Consider the following 19,382-nt stretch of genomic DNA (forward strand, 5'->3'; position numbering starts at 1 on the left):
AACATCATTAACTTACTCTATCATAATACATTATAACAATATGGCCTTTACCAGCAATGTCAGCAACACATCCACAACTTACTAGTTACTTTGTGAAACATCATTACATGAAAATGTCAATTTCCTTACATGGTGTAGCAGCGAGTGTGGCATTCAGAGTTCCTTTCTCTGCAGGTGTGGCTGACACAGCTCCTTCCATACTCTGACTGTTGCTTGTGACACCAGTTAGGCTGGTGCTGCTCATAGATGGCGTTAATTTACTTCGTTTGGTCAGAGACTTTTGAATGGTGGCATGGTCTGTGGGGAGATTAGCTAGAGCATGGAACACATTTCGTTTTCGAATAATAGTGTACACCAAGTTGGAATTCCCTTTAATTAAAGAAAAAACAAAAGTAAACCACTTTTGTTTCATACTGTTACACAAGTCATTCTGAAGGACATACATGATAGCCTATAATTTTAAATGGATAGAAGGGTATAAAAGCACAACTTAGTTGTAAGTCAGTGTAAAACCTAGACATTTAATAATCATATCAGTTCTCTACGTTATACAGCACAATAAAACCTACATATTTAATAATCAAACCAGTTATCTGTTTTACAGCACAATAAAACCTAGATATTTAATAATCAAACCAGTTATCTATATTATACAGCACAATAAAACCTAGATATTTAATAATCAAACCAGTTATCTATGTTATACAGCACAATAAAACCTAGATATTTAATAATCAAACCAGTTATCTATATTATACAGCACAATAAAACCTAGATATTTAATAATCAAACCAGTTATCTATGTTATATAGCACAATAAAACCTGGATATTTAATAATCAAACCAGTTATCTATGTTATACAGCACAATAAAACCTGGATATTTAATAATCTAACTGATCTTTAATATTTTCATTATACAACAATAATCTGAACTATTATAATTTAACTGGACATGATTTTAACATGTTTAGTAATAATAGTTTTCACATTTATACAGCAGTAGAATTAATTATGAAAATAATATACATTTATCATATGAAACTGAAATGTTAAAAACCATAAAAGCACATTAGTTCTATCCAACCAGTGAAACAGATTAAAACACTTGAGAAAAGTTAATAATTACAGAAGGAAGTGTGACACTTATTACTATTGTCACGTGATAAAACTCACCATCAAATTGATACTGGATAATGTTGTTGAAAATTTCAAGAAGGAAAAACACCAGGTGATGATTGGTTGGACTAGAGTATAGGAACCAGGGTGTACTGAAGGCCTAGAAACAACATCAAATGATATCCTATCATTCATGGCAGTTAAATAGACTAGATTACAAGAGCTCATATATTGAACACTTAGAGGTCATGTTTAAATATTTGTTCTTTCAAACAATTCTCTTATAAAATAATTCAGTAAGTACTTAATTTCAAAACATGACAATCAAATAATACAGTAAAAGTCAATTTCCAAACATGATTCCCAAATAATTCAAAGCATAATTACAGAATACATTAAACAGACAATTTTAAAACATCACAACTAAACAATTCAGTAAAAGTTGTAAAACATGAAGATATAGACAGATAATGACTGTTTCAAACCAACACTCTGTAAAACTTCATTGGACTTACCTCCAGTAAATGTAGCAGTTTTGTACTTGCTACCATAGATAAGGTTTTCAGGTAAGGGGAAACTGCAGTAATTCAAAAAAATAATTAAAATCAGAATACTCAGATTATACAGAGTAAGATAAAATTACACTTCTTGTTTCTTCCACAAAATTATGTATATTAATTAGTAACAAACATTAAACTCCTGGTTCTACAGTAGCTGTCAGTTACTTCATCTTGGTCATTGTATACCCAAACATAAAAAGTGGAATTAATAAAACAGTATAAAGTCTGAGGGTCAGCTTTCTCCTTGCTTTGTAACCTTTCTTGATCATCTGTGTAACTGTTATTTTTATGTGTATACAGATATACAATATTTACAAAATTAATTTTTTTGAATAAAATATTCTGGTGCTGGCACTGAATAAGAAAACATTGTGAATTAAAGTTTCATTGTAAAGTGCTTCAACAATGTATTTTTAAAAGTCAATCACATCACTGAAGAAAAACAGGACAAATCATAATTTGACAATACATCTTCCCATTAAAACAGATTCAACAGAGTAGTGAGAATGTTCACATTGTTTTATCACTGAAGAAAAACAGGACAAATCATAATTTGGCAAAACATCTTCCCATTAAAACAGATTCAACAGAGTAGTGAGAATGTTCACATTGTTTTATCACTGAAGAAAAACAGGACAAATCATAATTTGGCAATACGTCTTCCCATTAAAACAGATTCAACAGAGTAGTGAGAATGTTCACATTGTTTTATCACTGAAGAAAAACAGGACAAATCATAATTTGGCAATACATCTTCCCATTAAAACAGATTCAACAGAGTAGTGAGAATGTTCACATTGTTTTATCACTAAAGAAAAACAGGACAAATCATAATTTGGCAATACATCTTCCCATTAAAACAGATTCAACAGAGTAGTGAGAATGTTCACATTGTTTTGGAACAACTTACCTTATCGGATGAAACACACTAAATGAACACATCTTAGAATAGTTGGACTAGGAAACAAAAATACAAATTTTGGAAAGGTATCAGTCATCTTACATAAGACAGTTTTATTATTCTAACAGGACAGTTGACCTTTGGAATTGATTGTCTTCAGATGTTGTAGTGGCTGTAAATTTAAATGAGCTTAAGAAAATGTGTGATAAGCACATGAATGATAAATTTAAGGTGTTTTGTTTTTAAGTTACAGTGGAATAGCTAAGATGGACCAATAAGTCCTGTGTTGTTCCAAAATATGTTAAGAAATATCTGTTTTCCTTGTAATCCTTCTTCTAACTAAGAGACATCTATTGTCCTTGCTTGAGATATCCATTGTCTTTGCTGTAATCATTGTTGTAAATAAGACAACCACGATTCTTGATCTAATTTTTGTTCTAAGATATCTAATTTCCTTCCTGTAATCCTTGTTCAAACAAAGATATCCACTATCCTTTTCATAACCCTTCTTCTAACTAATAGATGTCCATTGTCCTTTATGTACTCCTTGTTCTAAATAAAACATCCTCTTTCTTTGTTGTAATCCTTGTTCTAACCATGACAATCATTTTCTTTGTTGCAATCCTTGTTCCAAGAGATATCCACTGTCCTTGCTATAATCCTTGATCTAAGAGAAATCCATTGTCTTTGTTGTAATTTTTGTTCTAATTAATAGACATCCACTGTTCTTGTTGTAAATCTTGTTATAACTAAGACATCCATTGCCTTTTTTGTCATATTTATTCTAACTAAAACATCTATTGTCCTTGTTGTAATCCTTGTTCTTAGAAACATCTATTGTCCTTGATGTAACCCTTGTTCTAAGAAACATCCTTTGTCCTTGCTGTAATCCTTGTTCTAAGAGACATCTGTTATCCTTGCTATAATCTACTGAATGCATTTCAATTAATTTAGCGTCAGATTTTCAGTATTTGCATGCATTACGGAAGTTCTTATAAAACAAGAATCTATCTTCATCAATGAAACCAGAAAATAAGGGTGGAATAAACCACAGAGACAATAATAACAATAGAAACTACAAATCAAACTAACTCTGCCTGATGTGATGAACGGGTCAAAGATAATTTATATACTGAGTGCACGGACATCTACGTAGGGTAAAGAACCTGTCAAGAAGATGTAAAACAATACAATGATACCAAATAAGTACTAATTCAGTGATGTCATGTGCCTCAAGTTATTAAAAAAAAATGTTACTTTTAAAAATTTCAGCACTACTGAAATAGTGGACAAGAAACAACTCTGCACTAAAGAAAAAAAAAGAACCTATCATGGAAATGAGACACAGACTAAATAAAAATTAAAGTGAAATAAGTCTAATATATTACAAATATTAACCCTAAGTAAATACGTACATTAAACTTTCTTCAACAAGAACACAACTTTAATACAAGTGATAACAAAGAATACTATCCTCTTCATTTCAATAACAATCCACATTTCTGAAACTAATTCATTTATCAAAGAAAACCTTCAAAAAAAGAAATATAAAATACATTGATTACTCAGAATACAATAAAAAATGAATTAATGGTAGCATAGCTACAGAAAGTAGTTTTGAATCTCCCAATAATTAAATCAACAAACAATGGTTCCTACAAGCAGGTTTCAACTCACCATTAACTATGATGGTTAAGAGACAATCAAACAAAGGTTGTAACCTTTGGTGTCCAGTGGTGATAATTTTATGAAAAACCTACAAGAAAGTAATGTGGTAAATGAGATTTTCAATTCTGAAAATTTACATGTGAAATAAATAAAGAACTTGCTGTACACTGTAATTCACTCTAAGATCTCAACCAACCTAAGTTGTCAGTTAGTTCAAACCTCACAGCTTCATCCAAAGTATTTGTAACTTTAGACAAAGCTTTCTAAGAAATAAGATTTTAAAAAGTTTTATATAAAGCCCAAAGTTATGTTTTAATTTACAAGCTGGCAAATGATAACACAAGTAATTAATACCTCTAGAAAATACCAAAACACCTTATCAACAGGTGACTCTCAGAGATGAATGTTTTAGCACTTATCTATTTCTTATTATCTGACTATTAAATTATGAACCACTCTTTCTACTGGTGAGGTCCAAATGTTTCTTAGCTATTATAATATTTCTTACAAAATAAATTGGGAGAAACCATTCATTTTCCACATAAAATAGAACCAACAGTAACAATTGCATGTTTATTTGTGTGTGACTTGTACATTATTAAAGGACTTTTTAACCATTAAAATCACAAGTGTGGACCCAATCAACAATATTAGTGTCACAAAACAGCACAATATTAGTGTCACAAAACACCACAATATTAGTGTCACAAAACACCATAATATTAGTCACAAAACAGCACAATATTAGTGTCACAAAACAGCACAATATTAGTGTCACAAAACACCATAATATTAGTGTCACAAAACACCATAATATTAGTGTCACAAAACATAAAATATCCTTTCCATATACACTATGTTTTGTATGTGAGTAAAAATGTAGTAAAAAGTACGTAATGTTTACAAAGATCTGACAACAGATAATGAAACATACAATAATCAGCAGATCTGCGTGAGTGCCAGTAAACACAGGAATGTCCATCGGCACACTGGCTGTGTAGGGCTTATTCAAGCGAACTCCAAAATTACGTTCACCGCTGAGAAGCAGAAGAATGAAAACTCCAATGTGGACCAGTCCGACTCTAGCTGTAAAGAAAATTCATGAGTCTCCTTGTGTAAACAATAATATTTTTCCACAATAAATTTATCATATTTTTGTAATAACTAACAAGAGTTTCAGTCCAAATTTACCAAACTATGTTCAATTTTTGATATGACTACAATGATGCAGACCAATATAAACTCACTATTCAGTTATTCACAGGGTCAAGATATGGACCAGTGAAAACACACTGACACATCATTGATGGAGACACGACAAAGACTACTAAAAACCCAATGTTAAATTACTGATGGCATCAAGATATATACCCCTAAATCTCACTGTTAAATCATTCACAGGGTTAAAATATAGATGACTAAAAATCCAATGTTATTTTAAAATAATTCTCTATTAATACAGTCTTCTATTGTTTTATATTACAATAACACAAACTATTCCCCATTAATTTACTGATTATGAAGGATAAAAATGGTCATCTCGTTGTGAAACATCAATAAGTTGAAACATCTTACATTGGTCAGCTCTGGCATCATTCAGATGATACAGGACCGGAACAAGTACTTCCAACACTTGACTGCTCTTCAACACATAAAACATGAATTTCTGTAATAATACAAGAATTGTATCTTAAGCCTTCATTCTGAGGTTCATTCAATTCATCCACATAATATTTCAAGAAACTACAATACAGTGGTTCTCAAACTTAATCTGTTCCAGAAGGCTGTTCGAAAACGGAATCAATTTTTCCCATCAGAAATACTGTAAATTAAATTAATCTGTTACAGACCTCCAAAAATTATGCATTATGAGGCATTTTAAGTAAAAATATTGCTTATTTATACCTGTATAATAATACTTACATATCAACCACAAAAACTATAAACGCAATAAAAAATACAAATGAAAATTTAACTGCACTTTACCTGTGCTGAGGAGAGCTGATGGCATAAGTGAAAGGTGGTGAGAAACGTGGAGAGTAGGAGGGTTATTATTGTTTGGAAGGGGAGTCACCTTCCATAAAAACGTCATGTAACTCTCCTTCTGGGGTTCTTTCTCTTTTCTGTCTCTTAGCAACGCTACAACCTGCTTGAGACTCACTGGACCTATTTCTCACTAAAAACTTGTCTAATAAGGTTTGTTTCTGCCAGCATTTTAAAATGTTGTTAGAATTGGCACCCTTCCCATGTCTCACCACACTATGTATGCCACTTCTCTTCCTAAATTTTTCAAACCACCCCCTACTAGCCTTAAAGGCATAACTTATATCAGCACTCGTTTCAGGGGGTGTTTTTCAGGAGGTCAGAATGCAACTGCTTTGCTTTCTCACAAATGATGGGCTCAGAAATGCTATCACCAGCTAACTGTTTTTCGTTTACCCGAATCAACAACAGTTTTTCTATTTCTTCCATTGTTTGTGGTCTTTGTTTCGTAAGCAACATCAGCTCCTTTGATGACCTCTTTATTTTTCAGTATGGTGCAGACTGTATACTTCACCATACCAAACTGTGTAGCAAGATCAGACACGTGAACATCACTCATACTTCGCTATGAGATCTTTTTTCACCTCTATTGTGGCTCTAACAACTTTTGGTTTGCTGCTTTCATTATCCTTCTTTGACCCCATGATGGCTCATTTAATCAGAATATTTAGAAAAAAAAACAAACGAGAACGTTCACAGCAGATTTTATGGGGGTGTGGACTGAGTGACAGGTGAGAGTAAAATGTTTTGGGCAAGCTTGGCGTGGGCTGAAAATGGTCGAAAAGTCGTTTGTGTCATCAGTCAGGTTATTCAGGGTTTCAAGCCATGACAGCTTGGTTCGGGAACAGAGTTTATGTTTGACATTTTTTTTCTCAAACAATATGTTCAAAAACCGAATTGTTTGAGAAGGGAGTCATTCGAGAACCAAGGTACCACTGTATTTTCACTCAATGTTTTGTTCAAGGTTTTACATTACATAACAAACATTTCCAGTCAATAAAGAAGTCACATTTTTTAAGACACTATTTTTTTTTTGTTTGCTTTCATAAAATATAACCTATTACACCTTTTCAACTGTAATTATAAAAAAAAACAAAAAACCTTTGTTAATTTCCTGGTAGCAACCACATGGAATTTGTTAATATCTACTCAACAACAGACACGTAAACATCCGTTTATGTCTAGTTAGCAACCAAACAAATCAAGACTTCTGTCAATTTTGTGTCTATAACAATAAATATTTCTGCTTAAACAACCAAGACTTGTTAGTTTACAGCCAATAACAACCACTTCTGCTAATTTTCTGTCAGTAGAAACACAGAAAATTTTATTTTCCCATTATCAACAAACACAAAGACCTGTATTTAGGTCAGCAACAACCAACAATATTTCTATCAATTTCTGTCGGCAATAACAAATAAACTTCTAATAATTTCCTGTTACTAATAACCAATTGGACTTCTAAAACTTTAACTTCCCGTCATTCATGACTTCAACTGTTTGTAACAAATCAAAGATCCTAGAGGTCTATTGTTAACTGGTATAAACACTGACTTTTTCATAGTTTTCTCTAGAGAGCTGTACACAATGGTGGCCAAAAGTGTCTCGGAAATCAGTGATTACCTACGGAATTCCAATTAATGAGATGTTAGTAACAAAAATATTTTCTTAAGTGCTAAAACAGCCAGAAGTCAGAACGAAAAGAACTAGTGACAACAAAGATAAACATCTAGCTAACAGTACCAGCAACACTAATATTAAAATATTCAATATTTGAAAAGGGGCATTGAAAATAACCATACATTTAGAATAATATAATAATAAAGTAAGTTTCACCTTTAGATATACTCTGTGAAGTTTAAAAAAAAATGAAATTAATTAATCAAAGAAGGCATTTATACTGTGAGATGGAACAATTCCACAACTTTTATTGGATGCAAAACATTGCATTTAGATTCCATAGTTAGATAAGAAAAACTGAGCTGACTTCTCAAAGAATGGTAACATGGAAAACAGACTTTTGTCAAAAGACTATCAAGGAAAAATGAAGCATATAACAACTACTTAGACATAATAATTAGTCTCATGTCAAGAAAGAATAAATAGAATATATTTTTCTAGAATTTTGAAATTGGATGCATCAATCTTTATTTTAAATCAAAGATACCTTCCTTGATGATGAAATAACCCACTTGTAGATAGAATTATAAGTATAAAAATGGCTGGTATGGGTAGAGAAAGCACTATGTAGTGGAGCAAACAACGTTTCAACCTTCTTCGGTCATTGTCAGGTACACAAAGAGAGAAAGAGGTAACTGACTGATAGCTGACCATATGTTTGAAAGCGGTTGTGTAATTGAGTGTAGGAATGTGGAGGGCATGCTTAGATGTTGGATTACATTTATAAATATAGGTAGAAAGGTGTTCCTTTATATTGGTTTATTTTGGGCTTAAGTTGTTGCATAAGTAAGGCTTCTTTAATTTTGTGTTTGTTTATGTTTGTTTCTTTATTTAGTATTCAAGTGTTTTCTATGGTCATGTTGTATTCATTTGATTTCCAGTGTTCATAAATGTGTTCTTTGAATCTGGTTTCCATTTTTCTACTTGTTTCTCCAATATAGAAGTTGTGGCAGTTATTACATTGTATTTTATAAATAATGTTGGTGTGGTGTTTGTCAGTATAGCTTTTACATAGTATAGACCTTAGTTTTGTGCCTGGTTTTTGAATAATTTTGGTATTAACTGGAATACCATATTTTGTTGCTAGTTTTTGCCAAACATTGGCTATTTTTCTGGTGATGTTGGGAATATATGGTATGCAGCATTATATGGTTTCAGGATTTTTTTAAATCGTGAGGTATATTTACTTTTGTTAGCTGATTTTGCTTTCTGTCTAGGCGTGTGCATATAATGTTATATACAGTTTGTGGAGGAAACTCATTGACGTTGATGAAGTATTGTTTTATTTTGTCTAATTCATCATTAATTTTATCTGGCGAGCATAGTTTTATGGCTGTGTTTATTTGGTTTCTTAGTATGTTGAGTTTTTTTGTTTCTTGTGCTGACTCCCAAGGAATGTATAGTCCCAGTATGGGTGAATTTTTGGTGGATTTCTGTTTTAAATTGTGCATCGGTTCTTGTAATTTTGAAATTAAGAAATGATATGTGATTATTTTCTTCCTGTTCACATGTGAAGTTAATGTTGTGATGTATAGCATTAATGTGATTGAAAAAATTAATTATGTGTTCAGTATATTTGAATTCCACAATCATGTTGCCTACATATCTGTACCAGTATAGTGGTGGATGTAATGCTGTGTTAATTGCTTGTGTTTCAACTTGTGTCATAAAAATATTGGCTAAAACTGGTGATACTGGATTGCCCATGCTTAGGTAATTTGTTCGTATATAGTTGTGGTTGTTAAACAGGAAGTTTGTCTTCATTGTGGTGAATTCTATGAGGGTTGCTAATTGGTTGCTGGGAATGTCTATTGATGGGTGATGGTCTCAGATAGTTCTAAGGCTATTTTGCTGGTTTCAGTGGTTGGGACTTCTGTAAAGAGGGATATGACATTGAAACTGGCCATTAAGGCTTTATGATTAAGTTGATTTAGATTAGACTTGAAATTAAAAGAGTCTTTGATGAATGAGCTGGCTGATGTTACATATTTGGAGAATGCTCATGCTATGTATTTACCACGATTGTAATTAAACAATTCATATGTGGACATTATTGGTTGTAATGGACAATCTGGTTTATGAGGTTTGGGGATGCCGTATATTTGTGGTGTGCGTGAGTCGGTTTTACGTAGGTAGGAATAAAGTGTTTGTGAAATTGTGTTGGCTTTTTTCATTTGTAGTAGTATTTTGTTTAGTTGCATTTCATGTGTCTTTGTTGGATTTGTGTGTATTGGTTTAAATTTGTTTGTCTGATAGGATGTTCTTCATTTTTTGGATGTATTCATTCGTTTTCATTATGATTATAGTGTGTCCTTTATCTGCTTTTAGAATTTATGTTTTTGTCTTGTTTTAGGTTTTTAATGGAATTAATGTCTTTTTATAAGGTTATGTTTTAGTTTTCTGTTTTGTGAAATTATGTTGATGGTTCTGTGAGAAAATTCTTTGAAAAAATCGTTTAAGATGTTGTTTTTAGGTGTTTCTGGAATACATACATTTTCGATTTTTTTCTGGAAAGTATGGCTGAAAGATGTCAACAGAATTGTCGAAGTTGTCTTCTTTCTGTTGTTTTTGTTTTCTGTGGAAAGTATCACAAGTCTCCTGGCTAGGTCTTCTAAACATACTTTAATTTCTGAGGTTGGAATGTACCTAGGTGCTATTGCAAAGTTGAATGCTTTGTTAAGTAGGTGTAGCTTGTCTGTGTTTAATTGTCAGTTGGATCTGTTAATTATGAAGTTATTCAATGGTTTGTCATGGTGGTGTCTTTTCTGTTGTTTGCATCTTAGTTTCTCCAGTTTTTTCTTATGGCAGATATTTTGATCTCCGTCGTTCCTCATGTTGATTTGGTTGATGTTTTTGTTGTATAATTCTGTAAATATCTGGTTTAATGCAACATGCCAGTTGATGCTCTAGGTTCATTTTTTGTTTCTGTAGTTCTTTGTATTTCATGTTCAACATGGCTTTAAGTAGTTTTGTCTGTAAATTTTGGATAATGTTTGTGCATTGATTAAGATTTTTTGATAGTTTTACCTTTACAAAATTAGGGATTAGTTGTTCCTTTCTACATTGTTGAACAGGAAGAAAGCAATCAAATATCATTTCTTAACCTCAAAATTACAAGAACAGATACACAATTTAAAACAGGAATCCACCAAAAAATCACCCATACTACACTACACATTCCTTGGGACTCAGCACATGAAAAAAATAAAAAAAACTCAACATACTAATAAACCTAATAAACACAGCCATAAAACTACGTTCACCAGATAAAATTAACGACGAATTAGACAAAATAAAACAATACTTCATCAACACCAATAAGTTTTCTCCACAAACTGTAGAAAACATTATACGCACACACCTAGAGAGAAAGCAAAATCAATTGACAAAAGTAAATCTACGCCACGATTTAAAAAAAATCACAAAACCATATACTGCTGCATACCATATATTTCCGACATCAGCAGAAAAATAACCAACATTTGGCAAAAACTAGAAACAAAGTATGACATTCCAGTTAATACCAAATTTATTCAAAAACTAGTCACAAAACTAAGGTCTGACTACACTGACAAACACCACACCAACATTATTTATAAAATACAATGTGATAACTGCCACTTCTTCTATATTGGAGAAACAAGTAGAAAAATGGAAACCAGTTTCACAGAACATAAAAAAGTTGCCTTCACATATTTTCAAACATTGCAAATCAAATAAACACAACATAACCATAGAAAACGCCCAAATAATAAATGAACAAACATGAACAAATGCAAAATTAAAGAAGCCCAACAACTCAATATAAAGGAACACCTTCATACCTATATTAATAAATATATTCAAACATCTAAGCACACCCTTCACATTCCTACACTCAATTACACAACTGCCTTCAAACATGTGGTCAGCTATCGGTCAGTTACCTCTTTCTTTCTTTGTGAACCTGACGATGACCGAAGAAGGTCAAAAGGTTGTTCGCTCCTCTACATAGTGCTTTCTCTACCCATACCAGCAGTTTTTACATGTACAAAGATACCTTGTTGTGATCACACATTTTTACATATATAAAGATACCTTGTTGTGATCACACATTTTCCAAAAAAACACCAACAGTTCCTGATGAAACTGGATCTTCTTTGAAGAATTGGGTAAATATGTTTGGACTAGTGGATTGTTCAAAAGGCGAGTAAACCCCTTCAAGATAAATGCAAAGTCTTCTTCTCGGTGTATTCGAGAAAGATAGTTTACAAACAGGTTATCAAACATGGCACTCTGAAATTTAAAAATGTATTAAATATTAGTGTTATCTGTTCAATAAAAGATACAATTAATAGAAAAATGCTACACCTGAATAAAGCACCAAAATCATTATGTATTATGTTTATCATGCATCTCTGAATGTTATTATAAATAACAAAAACAAGGTACGGACTAAATTAAATAAAAATTATGTTAAAATTTTCTTGTGGTTCCATTCTAGATATTAAATATTTATAAATAGATTCCACCTAATCTTAATTTATTGTTTTAGATTTAGTGATCTGAAAGAAAGTTACTTTAACAAACACATATGTGGGTATTTGTGGAAAAGACATGGTAGAAAGTTTGGTAATTATACAACTGTTTTTGTATCATAACTACACTCCTGTAATCAAAAAACCTTTTTTCTTAAATAATATAGCATCTAGTAAACCTAGTATATTATAAAAATAAATAAAAACATACTGGGATCTCATCATTGTACTAATATATGTTGACTCACCCCACTGGTGTCATCTTTGTATTAATATAAATTGACTCATCCCACTGATGTTATCATTGTATTATTATATGTTGACTCATCCCACTGATGCCATTTTTGTATTCATACGCTGCTGGTCAAATTCTTAATGCTAATGAACATAAAGAAAAAATATGCATTTTGTGTTGTTAGACTCAACCACTTATTTGAGTAGAGCTTTGAAAGATGAAAATAAGAAAAGGGAAAATAAAAATAAAAAACTTCTTAGCATTTAATGGGGAAAATGTGAACACTATGAAATTAGCCTAAATACTAGCTGGTCAAAAGTTTAAAACCATACTGAAATGAAGCGTTAATCGGTAAACACATAAAGAAATTTAGTCATTTGTGTTCAAGCATTAGCGTTGTCAACATCTCCCACTGACATCTCCTGTGTTACATTGGGTAAAAACATGGCAAAGGCTAAAACGGTGACAGAGTTTGAACGTGGCAGAATTGTTGAGCTGCAAAAGCAAGGTCTCTCTCAACGTGCCATCACTGGCGAGATTGGGCGTAGTAAAACTGCTGTTGCAAATTTCTTAAAAGCCCCTGAGGGACACGTAACAAGAATTTCAAGTGGTCAGCCCAAGATAATTTTGCTGGCGTTGAGCAGGAGGATTCGATGGGTTGTCCACCAAGACACCAGCCGATTGTTGAACCAGATTAAGGCCCTACGGATGCAGAATGCAGCTCAAGACAACAAGACAGCATCTGAGAGAAAGGCTTTAGAAACTGTAAACGTCTTCAAAAGCCATGTATCCTTCCACACCACAAAACAGCTCAATTAAACTTTGCTGAGAAGCAACAAACATGAGACGTAGAAAAGTGGATGAAGCTTTTGTTCTCTGATGAGAAAAAATTTAACCTGGATGGTCCAGATGGCTTCCAACGTTACTAGCACAATAAGGATATCCCACCAGAGACATTTTCTACGACACAGTGAAGGAGGTTCCATCATGATCTGGGGTGCTTTCTCCTTCCATGAAACAATGGAGCTTCAGGTTATACAGGGGTGTCAAACAGTAGCTGGCTACACTGACATGTTGGAGAGAGCATCCTTATTGACTGAAGGCTCTTGCTTGTGTAGAAATGACTGGACAATGCTGCAATCCACAATGCCTGCAGGACAAAGGACTTTTTCATGGTGAATGACGCGATTCTTTTGGACCATCCAGCGTGTTCGCCCGAACTGAACCACGTTGAAAATGTTTGAGGGTGAATGGCAAGGGAAGTCTATAGAAATGGACGTCAATTTCAAACAGTGCATGATCTTCGTGAAGCCATATTCAACCCCTTGGAATAACGTTTCAGCCAGCCTTCTGCAAATGCTTATATCAACCATGCCAAAGCGAATGTTTGAAGTTATTCGTAATGACAGCTGTGCAACTCTATACTGAGACCTCTTGTTGGGCATTTCCTACCCTGTTTAGGACATCTTTTTGGTATGGTCTTAAACTTTTGACCAGCTAATATTTAGGTTAATTTCATAATGTTCACATTTTCGCTATTAAATGCTAAAAATGTTTTTTATTTTTATTTTTTATTTTCTTATTTTCATCTTTCAAAGCTCTACTCAGGTAAGTGGTTGAGTCTAATAACACACAATGCATATTTTTTCTTCATGTTCATTGGCCTTAAGATTTTGGCCAGCAGTGTATGTTTACTCATCCCACTGATGTCATCAATTTATTAATATATGTTTACTCATCCCACTGATGTCATCAATTTATTAATATATGTTGATTCATCTCAATGGTGTCATCACTGTGTTAATATATGTTGACTCGTCACATTGATGTTATTAATGTATTAATATATGTTGATTCATCACACTGATGTTGTCATTGTATTAACATACCTTAACTCATCACACTGGTGTCGTTACTGTATTAACATACCTTAACTCATCACACTGGTGTCGTCACTGTATTAATATACCTTACCTAATCACACTGGTGTTGTCACTGTATTAATATACCTTGACTCGTCACACTGGTGTTGTCACTGTATTAATATACCTTAACTCATCACACTGGTGTTGTCACTGTATTTATATACCTTGACTCGTCACACTGGTGTTGTCACTGTATTAATATACCTTGACTCGTCACACTGGTGTTGTCACTGTATTAATATACCTTAACTCGTCACACTGGTGTTGTCACTGTATTAATATACCTTAACTCGTCACACTGGTGTTGTCACTGTATTAATATACCTTAACTCGTCACACTGATGTTGTCACTGTATTAATATACCTTAACTCGTCACACTGGTGTTGTCACTGTATTAATATACCTTAACTCGTCACACTGGTGTTGTCACTGTATTAATATACCTTAACTCGTCACACTGGTGTTGTCACTGTATTAATATACCTTAACTCATCACACTGGTGTTGTCACTGTATTAATATACCTTAACTCGTCACACTGGTGTTGTCACTGTATTAATATACCTTAACTCGTCACACTGGTGTTGTCACTGTATTAATATACCTTGACTCGTCACACTGGTGTTGTCACTGTATTAATATACCTTGACTCGTCACACTGGTGTTGTCACTGTATTTATATACCTTGACTCGTCACACTGGTGTTGTCACTGTATTAATATACCTTAACTCGTCACACTGGTGTTGTCACTGTATTAATATACCTTGACTCGTCACACTGGTGTTGTCACTGTATTTATATACCTTGACTCGTCACACTGGTGTTGTCACTGTATTTATATACCTTGACTCGTCACACTGGTGTTGTCACTGTATTAATATACCTTAACTCGTCACACTGGTGTTGTCACTGTATTAATATACCTTGACTCGTCACACTGGTGTTGTCACTGTATTAATATACCTTGACTCATCACACTGGTGTTGTCACTGTATTAATATACCTTGACTCGTCACACTGGTGTTGTCACCGTATTAATATACCTTGACTCGTCACACTGGTGTTGTCACTGTATTTATATACCTTAACTCATCACACTGGTGTTGTCACTGTATTAATATACCTTGACTCGTCACACTGGTGTTGTCACTGTATTTATATACCTTAACTCATCACACTGGTGTTGTCACTGTATTAATATACCTTGACTCATCACTATTAATACATGTTGACTTGTAACATTGATGTTATTAATGTGTTAATATATGTTGATTCATCACACTGATGTCATCACTGTATTAATATATGTTGACTTGTAACATTGATGTTATTAATGTGTTAATATATGTTGATTCATCACACTGATGTCATCACTGTATTAATACATGTTGACTTGTAACATTGATGTTATTAATGTGTTAATATATGTTGACTTACCCCATTCACATCATCAAGTAGTTCTTTGAAGTTGTGATCCAAGGATACAATCAATACCTGCAGTGCAACTTCAACCAGGGGCTCTCGAGAATCATTAAAAATCAGATGGTTAAAAGGTAGACCATAGCCTACAGGATCATATGCACACACAACATTCAGAAGGGAAGTGAATAATGGCAGAGCATGTCTGAGAAAGAGTAAATAAGTTTATTACTCAGTGATGTTGAGAACTACTGTAGTCTCACATAACTAAAAAGAAGAGTAAACAAGTTTATTACTCAGTGTTGTTGAGAACTACTGTAGTCTCAGATAACTAAAAAGAAGAGTAAGTAAGTTTATTACTCAGTGTTGTTGAGAACTACTGTAATCTCACATAACTAAAAAGAATAGTGAACAAGTTTATTACTCAGTGATGTTGAGAACTACTGTAGTCTCACATAACTAAAAAGAAGAGTAAACAAGTTTATTACTCAGTGATGTTGAGAACTACTGTAGTCTCACATAACTAAAAAGAAGAGTAAACAAGTTTATTACTCAGTGATGTTGAGAACTACTGTAGTCTCAGATAACTAAAAAGAGAGTAAGTAAGTTTATTACTCAGTGATGTTGAGAACTACTGTAGTCTCAGATAACTAAAAAGAGAGTAAGTAAGTTTATTACTCAGTGATGTTGAGAACTACTGTAATCTCAAATAACTAAAAAGAAGAGTAAACAAGTTTATTACTCAGTAATGTTGAGAACTACTGTAGTCTCAGATAACTAAAAAGAGTAAATAAGTTTATTACTCAGTAATGTTGAGAACTACTGTAGTCTCACATAACTAAAAAGAAGAGTAAACAAGTTTATTACTCAATGATGTTGAGAACTACTGTAGTCTCAGATAACTAAAAAGAAGAGTAAACAAGTTTATTAATACTGTAGGCCTCAGATAACTACAGAAGAGTAAACAAGTTTATTACTAGTGTAGGCCTCAGATAACCACAAAAGTGTAAACAAGTTTATTACTAGTGTAGGCCTCAGATAACCACAAAAGAGTAAACAAGTTTATTACTACTGTAGGCCTCAGATAACTACAGAAGAATAAACAAGTTTATTACTACTGTAGACCTCAGATAACTACAAAAGTGTAAACAAGTTTATTGATACTGTAGGCCTCAGACAACTACAGAAGAGTAAACAAGTTTATTACTAGTGTAGGCCTCAGATAAATACAGAAGAGTAAACAAGTTTATCACGACTGTAGACCTCAGGTAACTGAAAAATATTAACTTTATTCACAAATTTTACATAACTTATAAGAAATTAATGTACAGATCTACAGAACCACAAACTACAAATTAAGGCATTGCAGAAAAATCTTGGAATCTGTTTAACAACAAAGTTTGCCTGAAATAACATTAAAGTTAACCACAAGATAAGAGTGATAATGGTTACTATAATTTGAACAACAAGGAATAGTGTGTATCATTACATATTCAATGTTAATTCAAACATACAATGCACCACTCCACCACAGAGGAGGAGAAACAAAGATTCCTTTTTCCATTTAATGACAAAATAAGGTATAATTTATTTACCATTCTGCACACAATATAATGTTTAGCTTGTCTGTAATTAACAGTGTTTATTCATCACCAGGTACTCGGGGTGCCAAGCCTTTTACCACACCTTTTACTATATATACTATAAAACATAAGCTCCCTATTACTGTACATATTATGAAAGTACACCAAGCTAAACATTAATGTAATTTCTACAATAATTTTGAAACCTGTACCATTTTTTTGAACATTTTATTCTGTGTGAAAATCTTCCAGGGATGAAGCTAGTAGACACAAGTTTACTGTTATATAACTAATTATGGAAGACATCTTTAGTTTTGAACAAAAATATTAACACACACACACAACAACAAAGGATGGTTAATTACAAAAGTAATAGCAGTACCGAATCAATGTTACTAGTTAGATAAATCAGTAATGAAAGTTGCAAGTTAATTAAACAGTAATATGATATCAAATTGTGATTAATAAGTTCAATAAATCAAATGTTTTGAATTATGTTAAAATAAATCACTTCACCTATTTAGCCTACCTGTTGTCAGCAGAAGTAAAAAACTGAATCCATTTGTTTGAGGTATCATGAGCATCTGCAAAACAAACAATATTCCATTATGAATTGGAAGAAAAGTTACAAAAAACAATATTCCATTATGAACTGGAAGAAGAGTTACAAAAAACAAACATTACTCTCCTATCTAAAAAACAGAATTATATCCAGTTGTTTTGAAAATCATCAGTTACCTTTATTTAAGCCTCAATTAAAACCAAAAAATAAACTGATTCAACAAATTTAAATTTTTCATTATGATTTACTAATTGGTCAGAATATTTTTATGTCAAAAGTTAAAATTTGATATAAAAGAAGACATTTACAAATACATAATCTGTTTTATTTTCAAACTACTATGAAGGACTATTCTCATGAATTAAACATCAAAAAAATTAGAACTTTCACAACAATCAACATGGTATTGAAAAACTTCAATCACAAAAGACTTAAATACACCCTACAATTATTAGTTTATAGGGTAAGTAAGACTGTAGTATTTCATTTAATTTATAGGGTGAGTGAGACTGTAGTATTTCATCTAATTTGTAGTGTGAGTAAGACTGTAGTATTTCATCTAATTTGTAGGTTGAGTGAGACTGTAGTCTTTTTCATGTGTCAAATCTGCGGCAGACATTGACGACCATGGAATGCCAGACTTCTCTGTTGTCAATCCTCCTAATCAACTCGATGTTGCTCATTGAGTTCTTGGTGACATAGTTATTCAGGCTGTCGATATATTTAGTTCTTTGACACCCTCTGCTTTTCCTCCCTTCTATTTTTCCACATAGCATCTGTTTCTCTATCCCATTCTTCCTACAATTGTGTCCTAGAAATACCATTTGTCTCTTTCTTATAGTTTTCATGAGGGACCTTTTGTAAACTGCCAGTTCCATGACTTCCACATTTTTTCATTCAGTCCATGATATTTTTAGCATCCTTCTAAGGAACCACATTTCAAAAGCGAGACTGTAGTATTTCATCTAATTTGCAGGTTGAGTAAGACTGTAGTATTTCATCTAATTTGTAGTGTGATTAAGACTGTAGTATTTCATCTAATTTGTAGTGGGAGTAAGACTGTAGTATTTCATCTAATTTGTAGTGTGAGTGAGACTGTAGTATTTCATCTAATTTGTAGTGTGAGTGAGACTGTAGTATTTCATCTAATTTGTAGTGTGAGTAAGACTG

At 32.7% G+C, this 19,382-nt stretch overlaps 1 protein-coding gene across 1 annotated transcript in view; it reads right to left on the minus strand.

The window, feature by feature from the left end:
• Positions 1-19,036, minus strand: part of LOC143226951 (protein HID1-like) — a 34,992-nt gene extending 15,956 nt beyond the window's left edge. The window contains exons 1-10 of the mRNA XM_076458506.1: positions 19,015-19,036; positions 18,180-18,234; positions 16,086-16,272; positions 12,048-12,245; positions 5,823-5,913; positions 5,182-5,333; positions 4,257-4,335; positions 1,634-1,695; positions 1,176-1,278; positions 130-369 (exon numbers count right to left, since the gene is read on the minus strand). Coding sequence (XP_076314621.1) covers positions 130-369; positions 1,176-1,278; positions 1,634-1,695; positions 4,257-4,335; positions 5,182-5,333; positions 5,823-5,913; positions 12,048-12,245; positions 16,086-16,272; positions 18,180-18,234; positions 19,015-19,036 — 1,189 coding nt within the window. The remainder of the gene's footprint in view (positions 1-129; positions 370-1,175; positions 1,279-1,633; positions 1,696-4,256; positions 4,336-5,181; positions 5,334-5,822; positions 5,914-12,047; positions 12,246-16,085; positions 16,273-18,179; positions 18,235-19,014) is intronic.
• Positions 19,037-19,382: the final 346 nt, after the last annotated feature.

This window comes from Tachypleus tridentatus, chromosome 9 (assembly GCF_004210375.1).
Source record: "Tachypleus tridentatus isolate NWPU-2018 chromosome 9, ASM421037v1, whole genome shotgun sequence".
Classification (NCBI taxonomy): domain Eukaryota; kingdom Metazoa; phylum Arthropoda; class Merostomata; order Xiphosura; family Limulidae; genus Tachypleus; species Tachypleus tridentatus.